Consider the following 17,805-nt stretch of genomic DNA (forward strand, 5'->3'; position numbering starts at 1 on the left):
ACTAAGATTAAGTGTTCTAGATGTGATTGAAATGCAGTCATCACTCTTTCACTAGAATAATTATACGCCTAGACTATATAACTAGTTTATTGTATGTATGTTCAATTTTTTTATCAAATGCATATAAATGACCTAGATTTATTCTAGTCATATAATGCGAAGACATTGATTTGAAACACAAAATTAAAAAGAAAGGTAAATGAGCAAGACTATATGTGTGGTACAGTAGAGAAATATACATATAATAACAAAATTTATATTTGACTAAAAAGTAGAATCTTCAAAAATAATCTGTCTCAGATTATGTAGAGATCACTATGTAGTGACAAGAGGTAGAAAATAGTAGAGTGAGTTGATGGAGAGAAGAAGCACGTAACAAAAAATGAATCTGACTCGTCTAAGCCATCTATGTTCAGCTATTGTTCTAAGAAAAATTAACACTTTTATAACAGATCTAAATTATCTAAAGTGAAAAGTTCACTTCAGAGAATAAAATAAATAATCATAAGATCAATAATTGATATCTCTTATAAATGTACATAGCAGATAATGTGTTAAATGAACATCCATAATAAAGGTGTCGATTCTTAGAGAAGAAATAATGGAGATAAAGTTCCTTTAAAAGAGAGGTTAGCCCCATGTCATTACAGAAATCAAAAGAAAATACAGGAAAAAACAAGAGAAATTCTATTTGGAAAAAACATACAATATCCCAACCCTTCCATCATTCTCCCTGATCCTTCCCTACCATTTTGATCCTCTAATTGGAGAATACAACTTTCATAGTCTAGTCAGGAATCGTGCTATGGCAGCAATGATAGCAAGAGGATTCTCCAAATGAGCAGCATGGCCACAGTTGGGAATCTCAACAACCTCATGTATAGCATTCCCATTTTCATGCTCACTCCCCAAGCCAGAGCACAACGTTTTCATCATTTTCTGAGCAATATTTCTAAATTTTGTATCCTTTTCTCCATGAATGATAAGAAGAGGTACTCTACAATTTGGCAAATCTTCCCACATTGACCTGCTCTCTCAGGTAACGAGAAATTGTTAGTTAAATGATGACCGTATATCATTCAAATATATAAAGTGGTGCAGATAATACAATTTAACGATTCACATAATTGGCTTTATCTCACAACTATAGATATATTCAATCCCCTAAAATACATGAATTTTCATTTTGTTATAGAAGCTTACATCTATCCCTGTTTGATAACTGCTATAGCCAGAAATAGTTACGCTCGTTGTTAGTATTTGACAACGGTGTAGGTTGTTAGTTTTCAGTTGTGAAAAGAAGTGTATGCAGTAAGCAATAATTATGGAATTACCTTTCATGATCTAGAAAAAACAATACATCGGTATTTAAAAGAAAAACGAAATCCTAATAAATACTCTAAATCTGGAGCAAATTTACCAAATAAATTCTTAATCCCAATCCCTTAATTTTAGGATTTTCTTACAAACAAAACTATATTTATTGTTTAGTAAATGTGCAATATTTGCACCAAATTTCATCACCCCTTCTCAAGCTAAGGAATAGGTGTCCTCCATTCCTAGCCTGGTTATGAGATTATGGGAATCTGAGGTATTGAGTCCTTTTTTCAGCACATAAGCCACATGTTACTTGGACGGGAATGTATGACATGCATACTAAACCTTCTTCTAATTTTTCCTTAATGAATCGATTTCTCTATGTTTTGACGTGTCATGCTGAATGGGATTACGTGCAATGTCATTTGTTGACTTATTATCACGGTAGAGTTTCATAGGTCTCTCCAAATTCATCTTCAAGTCATAGAAGATAACTTATAGCAATAAAAACTCATATAGCCCTTGGGCCATGGACCTGAACTCTGATTCAACACATGATCTTGCCAGCACATTCTTTTTTTTTTCTTCTCCATGTCACTAAATTCCTACCTAGGAAACTACAACATCTAGTTGTTGATCTTCTACCAACAAGAGAACCTACATAATCGGCATACGTGTGGGCTTAAAGAGTTAGTCTTCCACTTCTTTTTGAAGAATATTCCCTTTCGAGGAATGCCCTTCAAGTAACCTGGAATTCTATAAGCAACTTGAAGATGGGATTCCTTCGGTTCATGCATGAGCAATGTCTGGCCGTGTGTGGACAAATATATAAATTTTCCAACCAGCCTATGATACAACTTTTTGTCTTCTGTTGATTCCTCTTCAGCCATACACAACTTGTGATTAGGATCCATTAGAGTTGACACTGGTCTGAACCCAATATTCCTTTTTTCTGCCAACAAATCAATTATATATATTTTTGCTGAGATATGAAAATTCCCTGGTTAGAATAGCCTTACTTCAATCCCTAAAAATACTTTAATTCTCCTAGCTCTTTTAGTTCAAATTTCTTGACTCATCTCCATTTCGATTCTTCATTCTCTTTTCATCATTTCTGGTCACTATAATATCATCACTATAAACTAGAAATGTCCTTACCCACTCTTTCCCTGAATATTTAGTAAACAAAGTGTGATCTCCTTCATAGCTTTTATGAATCTTCCAAACCAAGCTCTAGAATGTTTGAGTCCATAAAGAGCCTTTCACAATCTGCACACTTTACTTTGTCTCCTTCAAACCCATGTGGAATGTTCATGCAGATTTCTTCATCTAGGTCTCCATGGAAAAAGACATTTTTAAAACAAGTTCTGATACCATCTCAGTAAGTGGGTTTATGCCTAACTCAACCTCACAAAACCAACTTGTAAGTTGAGGATTGCATTCTAGTTATATACTATAATTCATCCTTATTCCTAGTTGTGTTGGATCTCAACACACTCCCTCACGCAAAGAAATAAACATCTTGAGCATATTAGATATTTGTGGATGATCTAACAAGAGTCTGATAGTGGTGACACAATAGCCCCAAAGAACTTGATTAGGATAAGCTCTTATGGCTCTAATACCATATGAAAAATTTGTAGGTACTAAGCAACAATTATGGAATTACTTTTCTTGATCTAAAAAAGCAATACATTGGTGTTTAAAGGAAAAACAAAATCCTAATAATAGGAAATAAATCTCTAGAAATAAAGGAAATAAATCTCCAGAAATAAAGACTCTAAATCTGGAGCAAATATACAAATAAACTCTCTTGAAAACAGAAGGGAATAATTGCTTTATTCCTTATTGATGATTATTAGGTCAATTGACCTATTTAAACATATACATATGTAACAGACCATATACTTAGAAAGAATAAATCCCTATAACTACGGGATTTTATTCTTATTACAATCTTCCTAATATTAAAACAAAATCTCAACTAATTAAAACGCAATAAATAAAAAATTTACAATTAATGTAGGCTATCGTAACAGCTTGCTCTTGACACTCCCCCTCAAGCTGGTGAATAAATATTTTCCATTCCCAACTTGGATACAATATCTTCAAACATAATATTGTGTAGACCTTTAGTAAGGATATCTGCAAGTTGATCTTGTGTAGATACAAAAGGAGTACAAATCAACCCACTTTCCAATTTTTCCTTAATAAAGTGCCTATCCACTTCAACATGTTTAGTCCTATCATGTTGTACTGGATTATGAGCTATACTAATCGCAGATTTATTGTCACAGTATAATTTCATAGGTTTCTCCCATCTTATCTTCAGATCATCTAGGATGATCTTTAGCCATAGAAGTTCACATATTCCTTGAGCCATGGCTCTAAATTCTGCTTCGGCACTTGATCTTGCCACGACATTCTGCTTCTTACTTCTCCAAGTCACCAAATTTCCACCAAGAAATGTGCAATATCCAGTGGTTGATCTCCGGTCCACAATTGACCCAGCATAGTCTGCATCAGTGTATGATTCAATACTTAGGCTTTGGTTTTTTCTGAACAAAATCCCTCTGCCTGGAGTGCCTTTTAGATACTGAATAATTCTGAATACAGCATGCAAATGTGCCTCTTTTGGTTGGTGCATAAATTGACTTACTAGGCTGACAGCAAAAGCAATGTCTGGCCTGGTATGGGATAAGTAGATGAGCCTGCCTACAAGTCTTTGATACATTCCTTTATCCACAGCCACATCCTCTTCCATACTTCCTAATTTCATATTCGGATCGATCAGAGTGTTTGCTGGTTTACACGCCGTTCTGCCGGTTTCCTTAAGCAAATCCGTAACATATTTTTGTTGAGAAATGAAGATTCCTTTCTTAGAGTAGGCTACTTCAATTCCCAAAAAATACTTGAGTTTTCCTAGTATCTTTATTTCAAATTCTGCTGCAAGACATTCACTCAACTTCTGCTGCTCTCTCTTGTCATCTCCGGTTACAATAATATCATCTACATAAACCAGCAAGATAGTTACTTCCCCTGAAACTGAGTGTTTGAAAAAAAGAGTATGGTCTCCCTGACTCTGTTTATAACCCAAACTTGTCATCACATTAGAAAATCTACCGAACCATGCTCTAGGAGATTGCTTTAATCCATATAAGGCCTTTTCTAGCTTGCATACAGTTCCTGAGACTGCCATTTCATCATAACCTGGGGGTAACTCCATATAAATTTCCTCTTCAAGATCTCCGTGTAGGAATGCATTCTTTACATCAAATTGTTGTAAGTCCCAACCATTATTCACTGCTAATGATAATATGACTCTGACCGTATTCATTTTTGCAACCGGAGCAAAAGTTTCCAAGTAATCCACTCCATACGTCTGTGTGAATCCTTTAGCCACTAACCTCGCCTTGTATCGTTCAACTGTTCCATCTGCTTTATACTTCACAGTAAATACCCATTTGCACCCTATTGCCTTTTTCCCTCTAGGTAAGATAACAAGCTTCCAGGTCTTATTTTTGTTCAGCGCTTCCATTTCAACATCCATGGCTTGTTTCCATTTTCTATTAGATAATGCTTCAGATACAGAAGATGGTGTGGATATGTTATTCAGATTTGTAAGGAAAGTTTTATGGGTAGGAGAGAACTGTGTGAAGGATAGAAAATTTGATAAAGGATAAACAGGTTTTTTAGTGCATGTTCTGGTTTCCTTTCTAAGAGCAATAGGTAGGTCAAGCTCATTGGGTAGGCTAAGGTTTTCTTGCTGTACTTTTGAGGTTTCCAAAATTCCAGCATCACATTCATTAAACAAATTTACAGGACTAGTAGATGTTACCTCATATAGTGGTACCGGATTGGATTCTTGAACATGACTAGAAGCTGGAATGGACCTCGTTTTTCTCCTTGAATACACCAAATTTTTCCCAATTTTTCTACCATTAGTAATCTCAGTTTCAGATTGGCTTTCAATTTGTTGAGGTTCAATCTCAGGTTGAGTTTTGGTGATAGTAGTTTCGGTCTCTGGTTGTATTTCAATTTCAGGTTGAGTTGGACTATTTTCAGGTCTGTCCATGTTCACCACACCAGGATTAATTTCAGGTCTTGAGAATATTAGAAGCTCATCTTCCCTTAATGGTTCATCTTCCTTTGTTATACTCTCCCCCTGAAGATGAGATTCCTCAAAATAACTTTTATGTTCATGAAAGGTAACATCTCTAGACACATAAAATTTTCTAGATATAGGGTGGTAACATCTATAACCCTTTTGTGTGTTTGAGTAACCTACAAAAACACACTTGACAGCTCTAGGATCAAGTTTTCCCCTTTCATTATTGTGAACATGGACAAAAGCTATACACCCAAATATTCTAGGTTGAAGTTTGTTTGAGGACTCTATGTGGGGATAGAATGAGGACAGGACCTGCATAGGACTTTGTAAATTTAGAAGTTTTGAGGGTAAACGATTGATTAGGTATGTGGCAGTGAGAATAGCTTCCCCCCAAAAATTTTTCGGGACATGATTTTGAAAAAGAAGGGCTCTGGTATGATTTAGAAGATGCCCATTTTTCCTCTCAGCCACCCCATTTTGTTGAGGTGTGTGAACGCACGAAGACTCATGAATAATACCTTCTTTTTGACAAAAAGAATTTAAAGTTATGTTAAAATAGTCCTTGGCGTTATCAGATCTGATTTTCTTAATGGTGACACCAAATTGAGTTTTGATCATTGAGACAAAATTTATACACATGGAACTGACTTCAGATTTGTGTTTTAATAAAAAAATCCAAGTAACTCTAGTACAATCATCAATAAAAGTTAAAAACCATTTAGCACCTGAAAAAGTTGGAATATTCGCAGGACCCCAGACATCAGTATGAACAAGAGAAAAAGGTTGATCACTCAATTTATTATTAATAGGAAAAGGGAGACGTCTATGTTTGGCTAACTCGCAAACTTCACAACACATACTCCCTATATCTATGTTTTTAAATAAAGAGGGAAAGATAGTTTTTACAATTTGAAATGAAGGATGCCCCATCCGACAATGGTGAAGATGAATTTTTTCTTTATCGGTCATGGCAGATTCTGTAACAAGAGAGTGACTTTTGGTAGACAAATTGGGATTTTCTATGTAATAGAGACCATTCCATTCTTTAGCACGTCCAATCGTCCTCCCCGAGTTCCTGTCCTGTAAAATACACATATTGCTGTCAAATATAGCAGTACAACAGAGATCCTTTGTAAGTTTTTGAATAGAAATGAGGTTAGTGGATAATTTAGGAACATGAAGGACATTTTTTAACGTGAGGGATGGGTTTATGTGGATCTCTCCCTGTCCAGCTGCAGTTATAAGCGTTCCATCAGCTGTAGAAATTTTTTTATTGCTAGGACAGGGTGAGTAGGTGGAAAAATATATAGGTAGAGGTGTCATATGGTCTGTGGCTCCTGAATCTAATATCCACGAGTGTGAAAAGTTTGTATCTGAAACATTAAAGCCAAGAGAATATGGAATCTTACCAGAATGTATCAAGGTACACATACCTGTAGACTTGTCCATCTTACTTAGAAAGGATCTTACTCTTTCTATTTCTTCGTGATTCAGTTGCCCCATCTCTTCATTCTGTCCGATTACAGAATTTACTTGTCCTTGGCCTCCCCTCTTTTGGGTATGAAATCTTTGGCTGCCCCATTCTCGGTTTGGTGGTTTCCCATGTAGTTTCCAACACTTCTCCTTTGTGTGACGTGGTTTCTTGCAATAAGAACACCACACTTCTTCTTGTTTCTTTTCCCCTGCTGGAAAAATATTCTTCTTTTGGTTAACCACCATTGCCGCTCCATCTTCTACCTTCATTGCGGTACTCTCAGCAGTAGGAATTTCCAACATCAGATTTCTTCTACTTTCCTCACTTCGGATAATGGCTATGACTTCATTCAGACTTGGAACTCTTTCTTTGCCTAGAATTTGAATCCGAACCTGATCATATTCAGGATTTAGGCCCACCAGGAAATCATATACACGGTCTTGCTCAATATACTCATTGAGTAGAACTGAATCCTCTGAACACTTTGCTTTTATCACACGATAATGATCCAATTCCATCCACAAGGACTTGAGCTGATTAGCATATTCTGTGACAGATTTATTGCCTTGTTTAGCTCCCACAGTTTTTACCTTCACTTCATATATTTGGGCAGCATCCTTAGCCTTTGAGTAGGTTTGTTCGACTGCCTCCCAAATCTCTTTGGCTGAGTTTAGAAACATACACGTGTCACTAATCTCAGGTATCATAGAATTCCAAAGCCACGCCATAATCATTGAATCTTCTTCTTCCCATGATCTGAATCTAGTTTCTGTTTCACTAGGAGGATTTTCTGTAAGATGACTGCCCTTGCCTTTGCCTTTTAATATGGTTCGTGTAAGTTGGGACCACTTAAGATAGTTCTTTCCGTTGAATCTGTATGCAGAGTGAATATTCTGCAATTCTCCATTATTAGGGACGAATTTGTCACCTGAATCAGGGATAGAATTCACTGCCTCAGCCATAGCAGCAAGAATAAAGGAATGGGAAAAATAAAGTGCAGCAATGAAGGCTGCAGGAAGACAATCGCAGAGTGATGAAGACTGCTTGAAGATGCAGCAATGGGCTGCAGTAATAAATAAAAACAGCGTTGAAGGCTGCAGTGGGAAGAAAAAGAAAAAACAGAGGCAGCGGTGAAACAGAATGGGTAAAGACTGCGCAACAGTGACAACTGCGATTCACTGTTTTGGGATACGGTCAGAGACTCCTAGGATCAGGAGCTCTGATACCATCTTGAAAACAGAAGGGAATAATTGCTTTATTCCTTATTGATGATTATTAGGTCAATTGACCTATTTAAACATATACATATGTAACAGACCATATACTTAGAAAGAATAAATCCCTATAACTACGGGATTTTATTCTTATTACAATCTTCCTAATATTAAAACAAAATCTCAACTAATTAAAACGCAATAAATAAAAAATTTACAATTAATGTAGGCTATCGTAACAGCTTGCTCTTGACAAACTCATAATCCAAATCCCTTAATTTTAGGGATTTCTTACAAACTATGTCAATTCCTTATTGGGCAAGCTAAGGTTTCATTGGTGTTGTCTCCCCGAGGAAAACCCCTTCTTTAAAGACTCATCAGTAGTATCAAAACCAATAGATAGTCTTGGTGAGTGACTCATACTAGTACAGTATGGTCCCTGTATCGAAGGTCTTCCTGACAAGCGGGTCAGGTAAACTGATATGAGCACGAACAATAATATGGCATCTACAACTTTGCATCAAATGGATAGGCGTGTTACTAGGAGCATGACTCAGCAGGAGCATGAGAATTTGTGATTTTTCACATTGCGGAGAAGTAGAGGAGCGCCCAACGACATGTTTTTCAGCACCAAACAACGTCAGGGCTTGGCGATGCATTTTGGCGCCCGGCGACAATGTGGATGTGGTTTCTCGCAGCACGTTTTAAACATGGTTCCACGTGTTTCTTTAGGCTGTGATTAGTGGCGTATGATTAGGGACTTAAATCTTGTTTAATGGTTTCTTTTCCCGTAAACCATGCATAGCTTTTACTATAAATAAGTAGGGTTGCTTTGTACAAATCAGATTTTGCAAAAGTGAGAAATAAAATGCTGCTGCATTTGTGTTAGAGAGAGTTATGTCCTGTGCGGAGTCTTATCTTGGGCTTGTAGCTCTCGTGGTGACTTCGGCATCGACTTATCTTCATTCATTCCCCACCGAGTGGCGTGGCAGCTTCCACTTCACCCTCCATGTGCACCAGCACTCACCCTCCGTTCCATCGCGATGGAATCACGACTCTAATAAGTGTTCTTTCCGTTACGCACTCTCCGTGATAACATGTTCTTGATGCATGCCTTTATATGTTCTTGTTTTTCTGTTATTGATAGTGTCCTTCTTTGATGCATGTGTTTTCGTTCTTGGTGTTGCTAAGTGTTTGGATGCCTTTCTTGGGCTATTCTTGCATGCGTAATCTTCATGCTTCCATTGAATAACTTGAACACAGTTTTTCGTTTGTATACTGATTCGGATCGGATCCACCGATTGGATTTTATCATGTATCACGAGCGTGGGAATAGATATTAATGGGTTGTCCAATAGGAACCCGATATCAGGTGGAGTATTAGACCTCACAAAACCAGCTTGTAAGGCTAGATTGACATCCACTTATATATTGTGAATTAAATTTATCTCTAGTTGATGTGGGACTTCCAACACAAATATGTGAAATATTTACACCCATATTCCAACAATTACCCCTCAAATAAAAAGGGGCATAAGTGTTATCACCCTTGGTGTTGCTAGGTCTTATAGTTATTATCCCTTGTGTTTCAATTGTATATGAAGGACATTAATCATACAATACATAGGAAGATAAAAATGAATTCTTCGAAAAAAAATAAAATGGAAGAGTCCAGTTAGGAGCCATAGCAAATAGAGTCATCTGAACTATAGATAAATGTCCACAAGGAAAGGCAATAGAAATCATGTGTAAGGTATCACATGTCTCCCATTTCCAATTTGTTTGTATTGACCACCCCTCTCTCCAACATAGAAACTTTATTGCAACCATTGATGTAATCAAAGCACTTGCATTAGTTCAGGAAGTTATAAAAAGACAGAAATTGGGTTCAAGCATAGAAGCAAGAAATGAAGGCATTGGAAAGGAACTCAATTTGAAAGGTTGTTGATAAACTCAGACAAAATAGTTGTAGGATGTAGATCAATATACACCGTGAATGAGAAGTAAAAAAGATTCAGGGCAAGACTAGTGGCAAAATGATACTCATAAACCTATGGGGTTGGCTATGAGGAGAAATTTGTCCTTGGGTAGCAAAAAGTGAGTACAAAATGAATCACTTTCTCCCTAGCCGCCTACTTTGGATGGAACCTTCAGTAGTTTGACATTGAAATGCTTTCCTGCATAGAAGTAGAACTCCAAATGGAGATACCTCGAGTGAAGAAAATGAGGTGTGTAGTTGAAGAAGGTTTTGGATGACTTGTGCTTTATTTTCAACTATTGACCACAACTTCCTGGCTTTGTTTCAGCCAACCGTCTGTTCATGCATTCAACCACAACTCTTTATGCCCTGTTTTGTTTTGTTCATGTGTAATGGTGTTCCTTTTTAGCACGTAACCATGCTCCCCTAATAGCCCTTCATTTTGTTTCAACTGCATTTTGTTTTCTGCTTGCATTGATCATATGTTATGTTTTTTTTATTAATTCCATCATCATATCTGAATGGAGGGTACTTTTTGCATGGTGGATACTGTTGTAAGAAGGATATTAAATGCATTACTAGAAGTTGTTAGAATATTAAATATATTACTAGAAGCTAATAGAAGATTCTAGAGATTTCCTTGTTATTATTACTTTAGGGTTGGAGTTCTATATATAGAGACTAATGTATTGTTTCAAATGTATGAATTGAATAAATATCTTCTTTCTTTTATATTAATTCTTTCTAGTTGGTATCAGATCTCCTGATCTAGGTAGCCCTACTTTCACATTTCTTCTTTTCAGTCTTAGTTATGGTTCTTATTAGCGCTGTCTGAAGTGCAACTATTTCTTTTAATTATTGGGTTGCCTGAAGTGCCCCCAAATTGTGATTTTGTCACTGTTGCTGCTCCATCACTGCTGTATTTTCGTCGCTACCGCATCACTGTTGCATTGTTGCTGATGTCGCTGCTGCATCGTTGCTGCTGTCACTATTCCATGACAACTGCTGTCGTATTGCTGCCATCAAGTTATTGTCACGCAATTACCATTATTAGAATCTTCATTGTCGCAGCCGCTGCCCCTGCCACATCTAGAGCCTTTTTCTATTGTTCTCTTTTAACTAAGAGGGGGATAAGGAATCCTATTATTTACTTAAGCATGGAAGTTCCACTAAGCAATTTTGAGCTTCTAACTTCAGAGATACATGCACTACGTGTTGAAATTGAATGTTTGAAATCTCTCATGGAGTCCACCAGTAAGTCACTTTATGGTACTAGCTCTCAAGCTATGACTGGTAAGAACTTCAATGCATCTTTTAATGTTTCTAAGACTTTATGTAAGGACTCTAGGGTTCTCGCATCTGGTGCCACATATCATATGACCCCTCATTCATCTCTTTTAACATCATATGTTTCTCTTTTTGGAAACCACATTACTGTTGCCAATGGGACTCATATACCAATAACTGGTCGTGGTAATGTTTCCTTTTTGCCATCCCTCAATCTTAAAGATGTTCTTCATGTTCCAAGCCTTTCTAATAATCTTATTTCGTTAAAATTTACCGGTGACCTAAAGTGTTTTGTAACCTTCTTTCCCACTCATTGTGTTTTCCAGGATCTTGCCACAGGGAGGACGATTGGAATTGTTAAGGAACATGGAGGGTTGTATTGTTTTAACAACTTGGGAAGTAAAGATAGTCTTAGTGCACAAATAGGTACCGCTTGTCTCCAATCTTGAACTACTTTTGAGTCTTCTCAAATTTGGCTTCTCCATCGTCATTTAGGACATCCCTCCTTTCCCGTTCTAAAGTTCATGTTTCATTCCTTATTTTCAAAAGAGTCTGTTGAGTCATTTAAATGTGATGTATGTTAACTTGCAAAACACCATCGAATCACATATCCTCCTAGTAATACAAAGAGTGTCCATCCTTTTGACTTAGTTCATTCTGACACTTGGGGGCCTGCATCAAACTATAGTATTTCTGGTGCTAAATGGTTTGTCACGTTTACTGATGATTGTGCTCGTGTTACATGGATTTTTCTCATGAAAGAAAAATCTGAGGTTTTTACTTTATGTCAAATTTTTCCATATGGTAAAAACACAATTTGGGAAGATAATCAAACGTTTACGCTCTGATAATGGGAGGGAATATGCAAATCATGACATGTCTAAATTCCTTTCCGAAAATGGTATTGTTCATGAGTTTACTTGTCTGCATACACCCCAACAAAATGACATTGCCGAAAGAAAAAATAGGCATCTTCTTGAGGTGACAAGGGTACTTCTTTTCCAAATGAATGTCCCTAAATCTTATTGGGGAGAGGCTGTCCTCACTGCGGCCTATCTTATTAATCGAGTACCCTCTCGAGTCCTAGATGGTCAGAGTCCTATTGAGTTCATATCTTCTTTCTTTCCATCTGTTTCTTTTCTCTCTAGTCTTCACAGTCGAGTGTTTGGATGTGTTGTGTTTGTCCATATTCACAGTCAATTCCGTGGAAAGTTAGATCCTAGAGCGGTTAAATGTATATTCGTTGGCTATGCATCTAATAAAAAAGGATATCGTTGCTATCATCCTCCGAGTAGAAAGTTTTTTACCTCCATGGATGTCACTGTTGATGAAATTAAATCTTTTTACGAGAGTCCTCAGCTTCAAGGGGAGAGTTCTTTTGAAGTTGAGTCTTCTGAATCTTTGGAGTCATCTTTTAACCCCTTCATACAAGAACCATCTCGTACTACTTTTGGTACTCCTAACACATCTCGTACGGATGTCTCTGAAGTTGCTCCTAACAAGGGCATCTTTGTTCCCAAATCGACGTCAGCTCCAGAAATTAGTCATGATTCTGAAGTTGCTCATAACAAGGGCAACTTTGTTCCTAAGTCAACTTCAACTCTAGAAATTAGTCGTCAAGAGAATTTCTTCCACATGAAATTTCAGAGAAGACAAAAGCAACCTAACTTGATCCAAGAACAATGCCAGTCATCTGACCCGGTGGTAAGTGCTCCTTCTTCTGACACCCTTGAACCTTCGAAAAATTCCTTGAATATTAATTGTGAACCTGACCTTGATAATTTGCCCATTGCCTTGAGAAAAGGAGCACGTTCTTGTACCAAGTATCCTATTTCTCTTTTTGTGACGACTAAAAATCTATCTATGCAGCACTAAAGTTTCCTCTCTGCCATTGATGCCAGTACAGTCCCTACTTCAATTGAGGAAGCATTAAAGGATGAGAATTGGGTTCAAGCCATGAATGAAGAGATGAGTGCCTTAGAAAAGAACCAAACATGGGAAATTGTTAACAAACCATTGGATAAAAGGCAGTAGGATGCAAATGGGTTTATAATGTAAAGTATAAATCTGATGGTACATTAGAACGTTACAAAGCAAGGTTAGTAGCTAAAGGATTTACTCAGACTTATGGTGTTGACTATGAGGAGACATTTGTTCCAGTGGCAAAGATGAATACAGTTAGAATCATTCTCTCATTGGCTGCGTGCTTTGGTTGGGAATTACAACAATTTGATGTGAAAAATGCTTTCTTGCATGGACAATTAGAGGAAGAAGTCTATATGGAAATTCCCCTAGGTTTTAGGCCTATTGAAGAAGGGAATAAAGTATGTAGGTTGAAGAAAGCCTTGTATGGACTCAAGCAGTCACCCCATGCTTGGTTTGGTCGACTCACTCATGTTATGATCTCCATGGGGTATCGACAAAGTCAGGGTGACCATACCTTGTTCATCAAGCATTCCCAAGAAGGTAAACTTACAATACTCTTAGTCTATGTTGATGACATGATTGTTGCAGGAGATGATGAACATGAGAAAAAAATCTTGAAAGAAAAGCTTGCTGCCCAATTTGAAATGAAATATCTAGGAATGTTGAAGTACTTTCTCGGGATAGAAGTAGCTTACTCGAAGAAAGCATCTTTATGTCCCAAAGAAAGTATTTTCTTGATCTTCTCAAAGAAACATGTATGATTGATTGCAAGACCACTGAAGTTCCTATAGATCAAAACCATAAAATTGGGAGTGATGGAGGCAGTTCTTATGTGAATAAAGGCCAATATCAAAGACTTGTTCGGAAGCTTATTTACTTAGCTCACACTAGACCGGATATAGCCTATGCTGTGAGTGTCTTCAGTCAGTTCATGCATGATCCAAAGGAGAGACATTTACAAGCTGTAAACAAAATCCTTCAATATTTGAAGACAAGTCCAGGAAGGGGATTATTGTTCCAGAGAAATGAAAAATAAAAAATGGAAGTGTATACTGATGCAGATATGTAGGGTCTGTCATGGATAGGAGATCTACTACAGGATATTGCATGTTCTTGGGTGGAAATTTGGTGAGTTGGAAAAGTAAGAAACAATGTTGTTGCAAGGTCTAGTGCAGAGACTGAGTTCCGAGCTGTGGCACAAGGGGTGTGTGAATTGTTGTGGCTGAAAATTATTCTAAATGATCTTAAAGTGGCATGTGAAGAACCTATGATCCTTTATTGTGATAATAAGTCAGCTATTAGAATTGCTCACAATCCAATTCAGCATGAAAGGACCAAACACATAGAGATAGATCAACACTTTATTAAAGAGAAACTGGACAGTGGTCTTATCACTACTTCCTATGTCCCATCTGGGCTTCAACTAGCAAATTTGTTTACAAAAGGTCTTCCCACTAAACGATTTCATGATCTCACATGCAAGTTGGGAATGATAGATATCCATTCATCAGTTTGAGGGGGAGTGTTGTAAGAAGGATATTAAATGCATTACAAGAAGTTGTTAGAATATTAAATATATTACTAGAAGCTAACTAGAAGCTAATAGAAGATTCTAGAGATTTCCTTGTTATTATTACTTTAGGGTTAGAGTTATATATATAGAGACTAATGTATTGTTTCAAATGTATGAATTGAATAAAAATCTTCTTTCTTTTATATTAATTCTTTCTAGTACATTTTGAATGGTGGTCATGTATGTATAAACTATGATGTACATATATTGCATTCATGTTTTATTAATTTCTCTGTGCAAAATTTGAAAAAACTTAAGACCTTGGGTCTATGAATATGGTTTGGTTGCTCCAAACATCCCATATATATTCAACTGGATGGAGAAGAAAACTCTATAGAGATAAATGAAGCAAAGGAATGAAAAGAGAGTGAAGCTTAATTACTTACAGATGCCTCCCTATGCTTAATCCAGACAGCATCTGTGCAAGACTCTGCACGTCATCATGCTGCAAGCGACTAGCAATAATTCGACTGGAATGGGGATGACTTCGTAAGCTGTTTGATGATACAAAAGTAGGCTGAGACACTAATAGAAGGATTACATCTTAATAGCATTAACATAAATCCCGCATAGTCAAAAGATTAGAACAAACAGGTTACCTTTTCCACAGCTCTCCAGCATACCAGGAACTGACAAAAAGTTGTAAGCCATGTGTAATGACTGTAGATGCTCTAGAATCATCTTTAGCCGCACGAATTTTTCTTGATAATTTATCATTTAATCCAGGGCTTCCAGATATTAATATGGCACCCTTTATCTGCATGGTATATGCTCAAATTGTTTTCCAACAGTCATGAAACCATCAAAATGAAGTAAAAACATTGAATATAACCATTATACCTTGGTGCCAAATTTGAGAGCCATAAACAATGCAATCCTTGCGCCCATTGAATACCCGACTAGTGTAACCTTTGCTGGAGCTATGTGATGAATTAATTCATGCAATATATCAGCAACTGTCTCCAATGACAACCATGGTTCCTCACCAACACCCTCTAAGCCATGTAGTATTGATTTTCCATGACCAGGAAGGTCAACAGAAATGCACTTTGCTGATCCAGAAAAAGTCTTCATGATATTAATCCAGTCTTGACCATTTCCAAGAAATCCATGAAGAAATACCAGCACATTATCCTACATTTACTAAATCAACTAAATCAGATCTAAATAAGGGAGTCAAATTTTACTTTCATGAAAATACAAACAGAGATGGAGCATGTTACCCATATATGCAATAGATTTGCTTGTAAAGTAAGTAATGGAGACTAAATCTAAAATCTAGCCATACTGCTCTTCATTACAGTAATCATAACATTGGGCTTCTATACTTACATTCGTTTTAAGGCCAGTCTCACGAACTTCAAAAGAACAAGATACATTATTAAGCTCTATTCTACATTGGTACTGACGGACTTGCTCCTCAACAATAACGTATGAGACAACTTTTTTGTTGACTTGAAAATCACGGACCAATCGACTAGCATCTGCCACAGATGCTTCAACGAAACCACTTTTTGGATTACGACAAATAAAAAGAGGATTTGGTGTTACATCTTCCTTAAGCCAACGGTAGGTTCCAAGACCATGTGCTACAGCAGGTGCTGCCACATTATCTGACACTTTGAACGTACCTAAACTCAGCATTTCAAGATAACAAGAAAACTGAGTATAGGCAGAAAGACTAAGACTGCTTTCAAATGCAGCACTTACAACAACCATCTTCCCCATATGGTAAGCCCATTGAGCAATTAATGCTGCATTCTCAAACCCACCAACAACGCTCGGTTTAATAACCTGAAAATTCATTGCAAAATTCTTAATAAAATAAAGAGTGATCATTTTATATTGACAAGATCATAAACTATTTTGCAATTCTGATAAGAATTTATAAACAGATATTCTGTTTCATCTAATCAAGAGACCAATCCAAATGGAGTCATAATGATTGAACATATAGACATAAAAAAAATGTTACAACTCTAGCTTGTTTTAGGGTAAAAGTTTATTTTCTCCATTGAAAATCATCAGAAAGAATTACACAAACGGCTAAATATTAGGAAATCCAAAAAATAAAAAATTTGCTCCATTAACAGTTTTCTACCTTAGAAAAAATGAAAAATATCTCAATAAAAAAATCTGATATAATAATCTGAAACCTTTCCTATTTATAATTATTATTTCTTACAATCAAGAACAGTGGATATTCCTCCTAAAAACAAATGCATCATAATATAGTGCAGGCCTAGACCTCAATAATAATTAAGCATTTTTACTCATATGTTCTAATCCTATAGCCTGAATAAAACGGTAAAGAGTATATGCATACGCGTTGTAAAGAATAAAATATCTTTGAAGATCCAAAGGGTATTGTACTTTCTTTATTTCCCTATTTCTCATGATTTCTTTATTTTCTTTATAGGGACAACTTTCCTCAATAATAGAAAGATGGGAATGTAGTTGGTGTGGCAGAAATAATAAAAGATAGTCCTCTTTCAACTATACCATAGCGAACTACTTTGTTAATTTATATTGAATAAGAAAGAAATCAAATATATAGGATAAAATGCTCTCAATTCCTTAGAAAAACAATATTACAGTTTGTTAATATAATTATATTTTTTATTTTCTGAAGACACCATAACACTACCTAAATGACTTAAACCTAGTTTGCCCTTATTATCTTAAGAAATTCTTATTTACTTACGACAGCAGCTATTGCTGGATGAGTAAACTTCACTAGCTTTTCCATGGGATTTTCTTGTATGTTATCTATGGTTTCATCCAGGGCAATAGATAAACCACTTTCTTCACAAAACTTGAGAATATTATCTTCATCCTGAACAGGCTCCTGTAAAAGGGATATTTCAATCAAGTTATACACAAACATGCACCAACCAATAAATTTGTGGAAACCATATAAAGAAA

At 36.4% G+C, this 17,805-nt stretch overlaps 1 protein-coding gene across 5 annotated transcripts in view; it reads right to left on the reverse strand.

Moving 5' to 3' along the window:
• Positions 1 to 490: 490 nt before the first annotated feature.
• Positions 491 to 17,805, reverse strand: part of PHYLLO (2-oxoglutarate decarboxylase/hydro-lyase/magnesium ion-binding protein) — a 59,807-nt gene continuing 42,492 nt past the window's right edge. For 3 of the 5 annotated variants that reach the window (XM_028068342.2, XM_085665721.1, XM_028068355.2), the window contains 6 exons: positions 17,585 to 17,728; positions 16,213 to 16,674; positions 15,721 to 16,014; positions 15,480 to 15,637; positions 15,267 to 15,374; positions 491 to 1,027 (listed from right to left, as the gene is read on the reverse strand). In XM_028068342.2, coding sequence (XP_027924143.2) covers positions 781 to 1,027; positions 15,267 to 15,374; positions 15,480 to 15,637; positions 15,721 to 16,014; positions 16,213 to 16,674; positions 17,585 to 17,728 — 1,413 coding nt within the window. In that variant the 3' untranslated portion in view covers positions 491 to 780. Of the gene's footprint in view, positions 1,028 to 6,334; positions 6,509 to 15,266; positions 15,375 to 15,479; positions 15,638 to 15,720; positions 16,024 to 16,212; positions 16,675 to 17,584; positions 17,729 to 17,805 lie in introns of those variants that run through there. The other 2 variants (XR_014984205.1, XM_028068348.2) reach the window with 2 other exon arrangements.

The sequence above is a fragment of the Vigna unguiculata genome, chromosome 1 (assembly GCF_037176805.1).
Source record: "Vigna unguiculata cultivar grain cowpea cultivar isolate G323 ecotype 2 chromosome 1, ASM3717680v1, whole genome shotgun sequence".
Taxonomy (NCBI): Eukaryota; Viridiplantae; Streptophyta; class Magnoliopsida; order Fabales; family Fabaceae; genus Vigna; species Vigna unguiculata.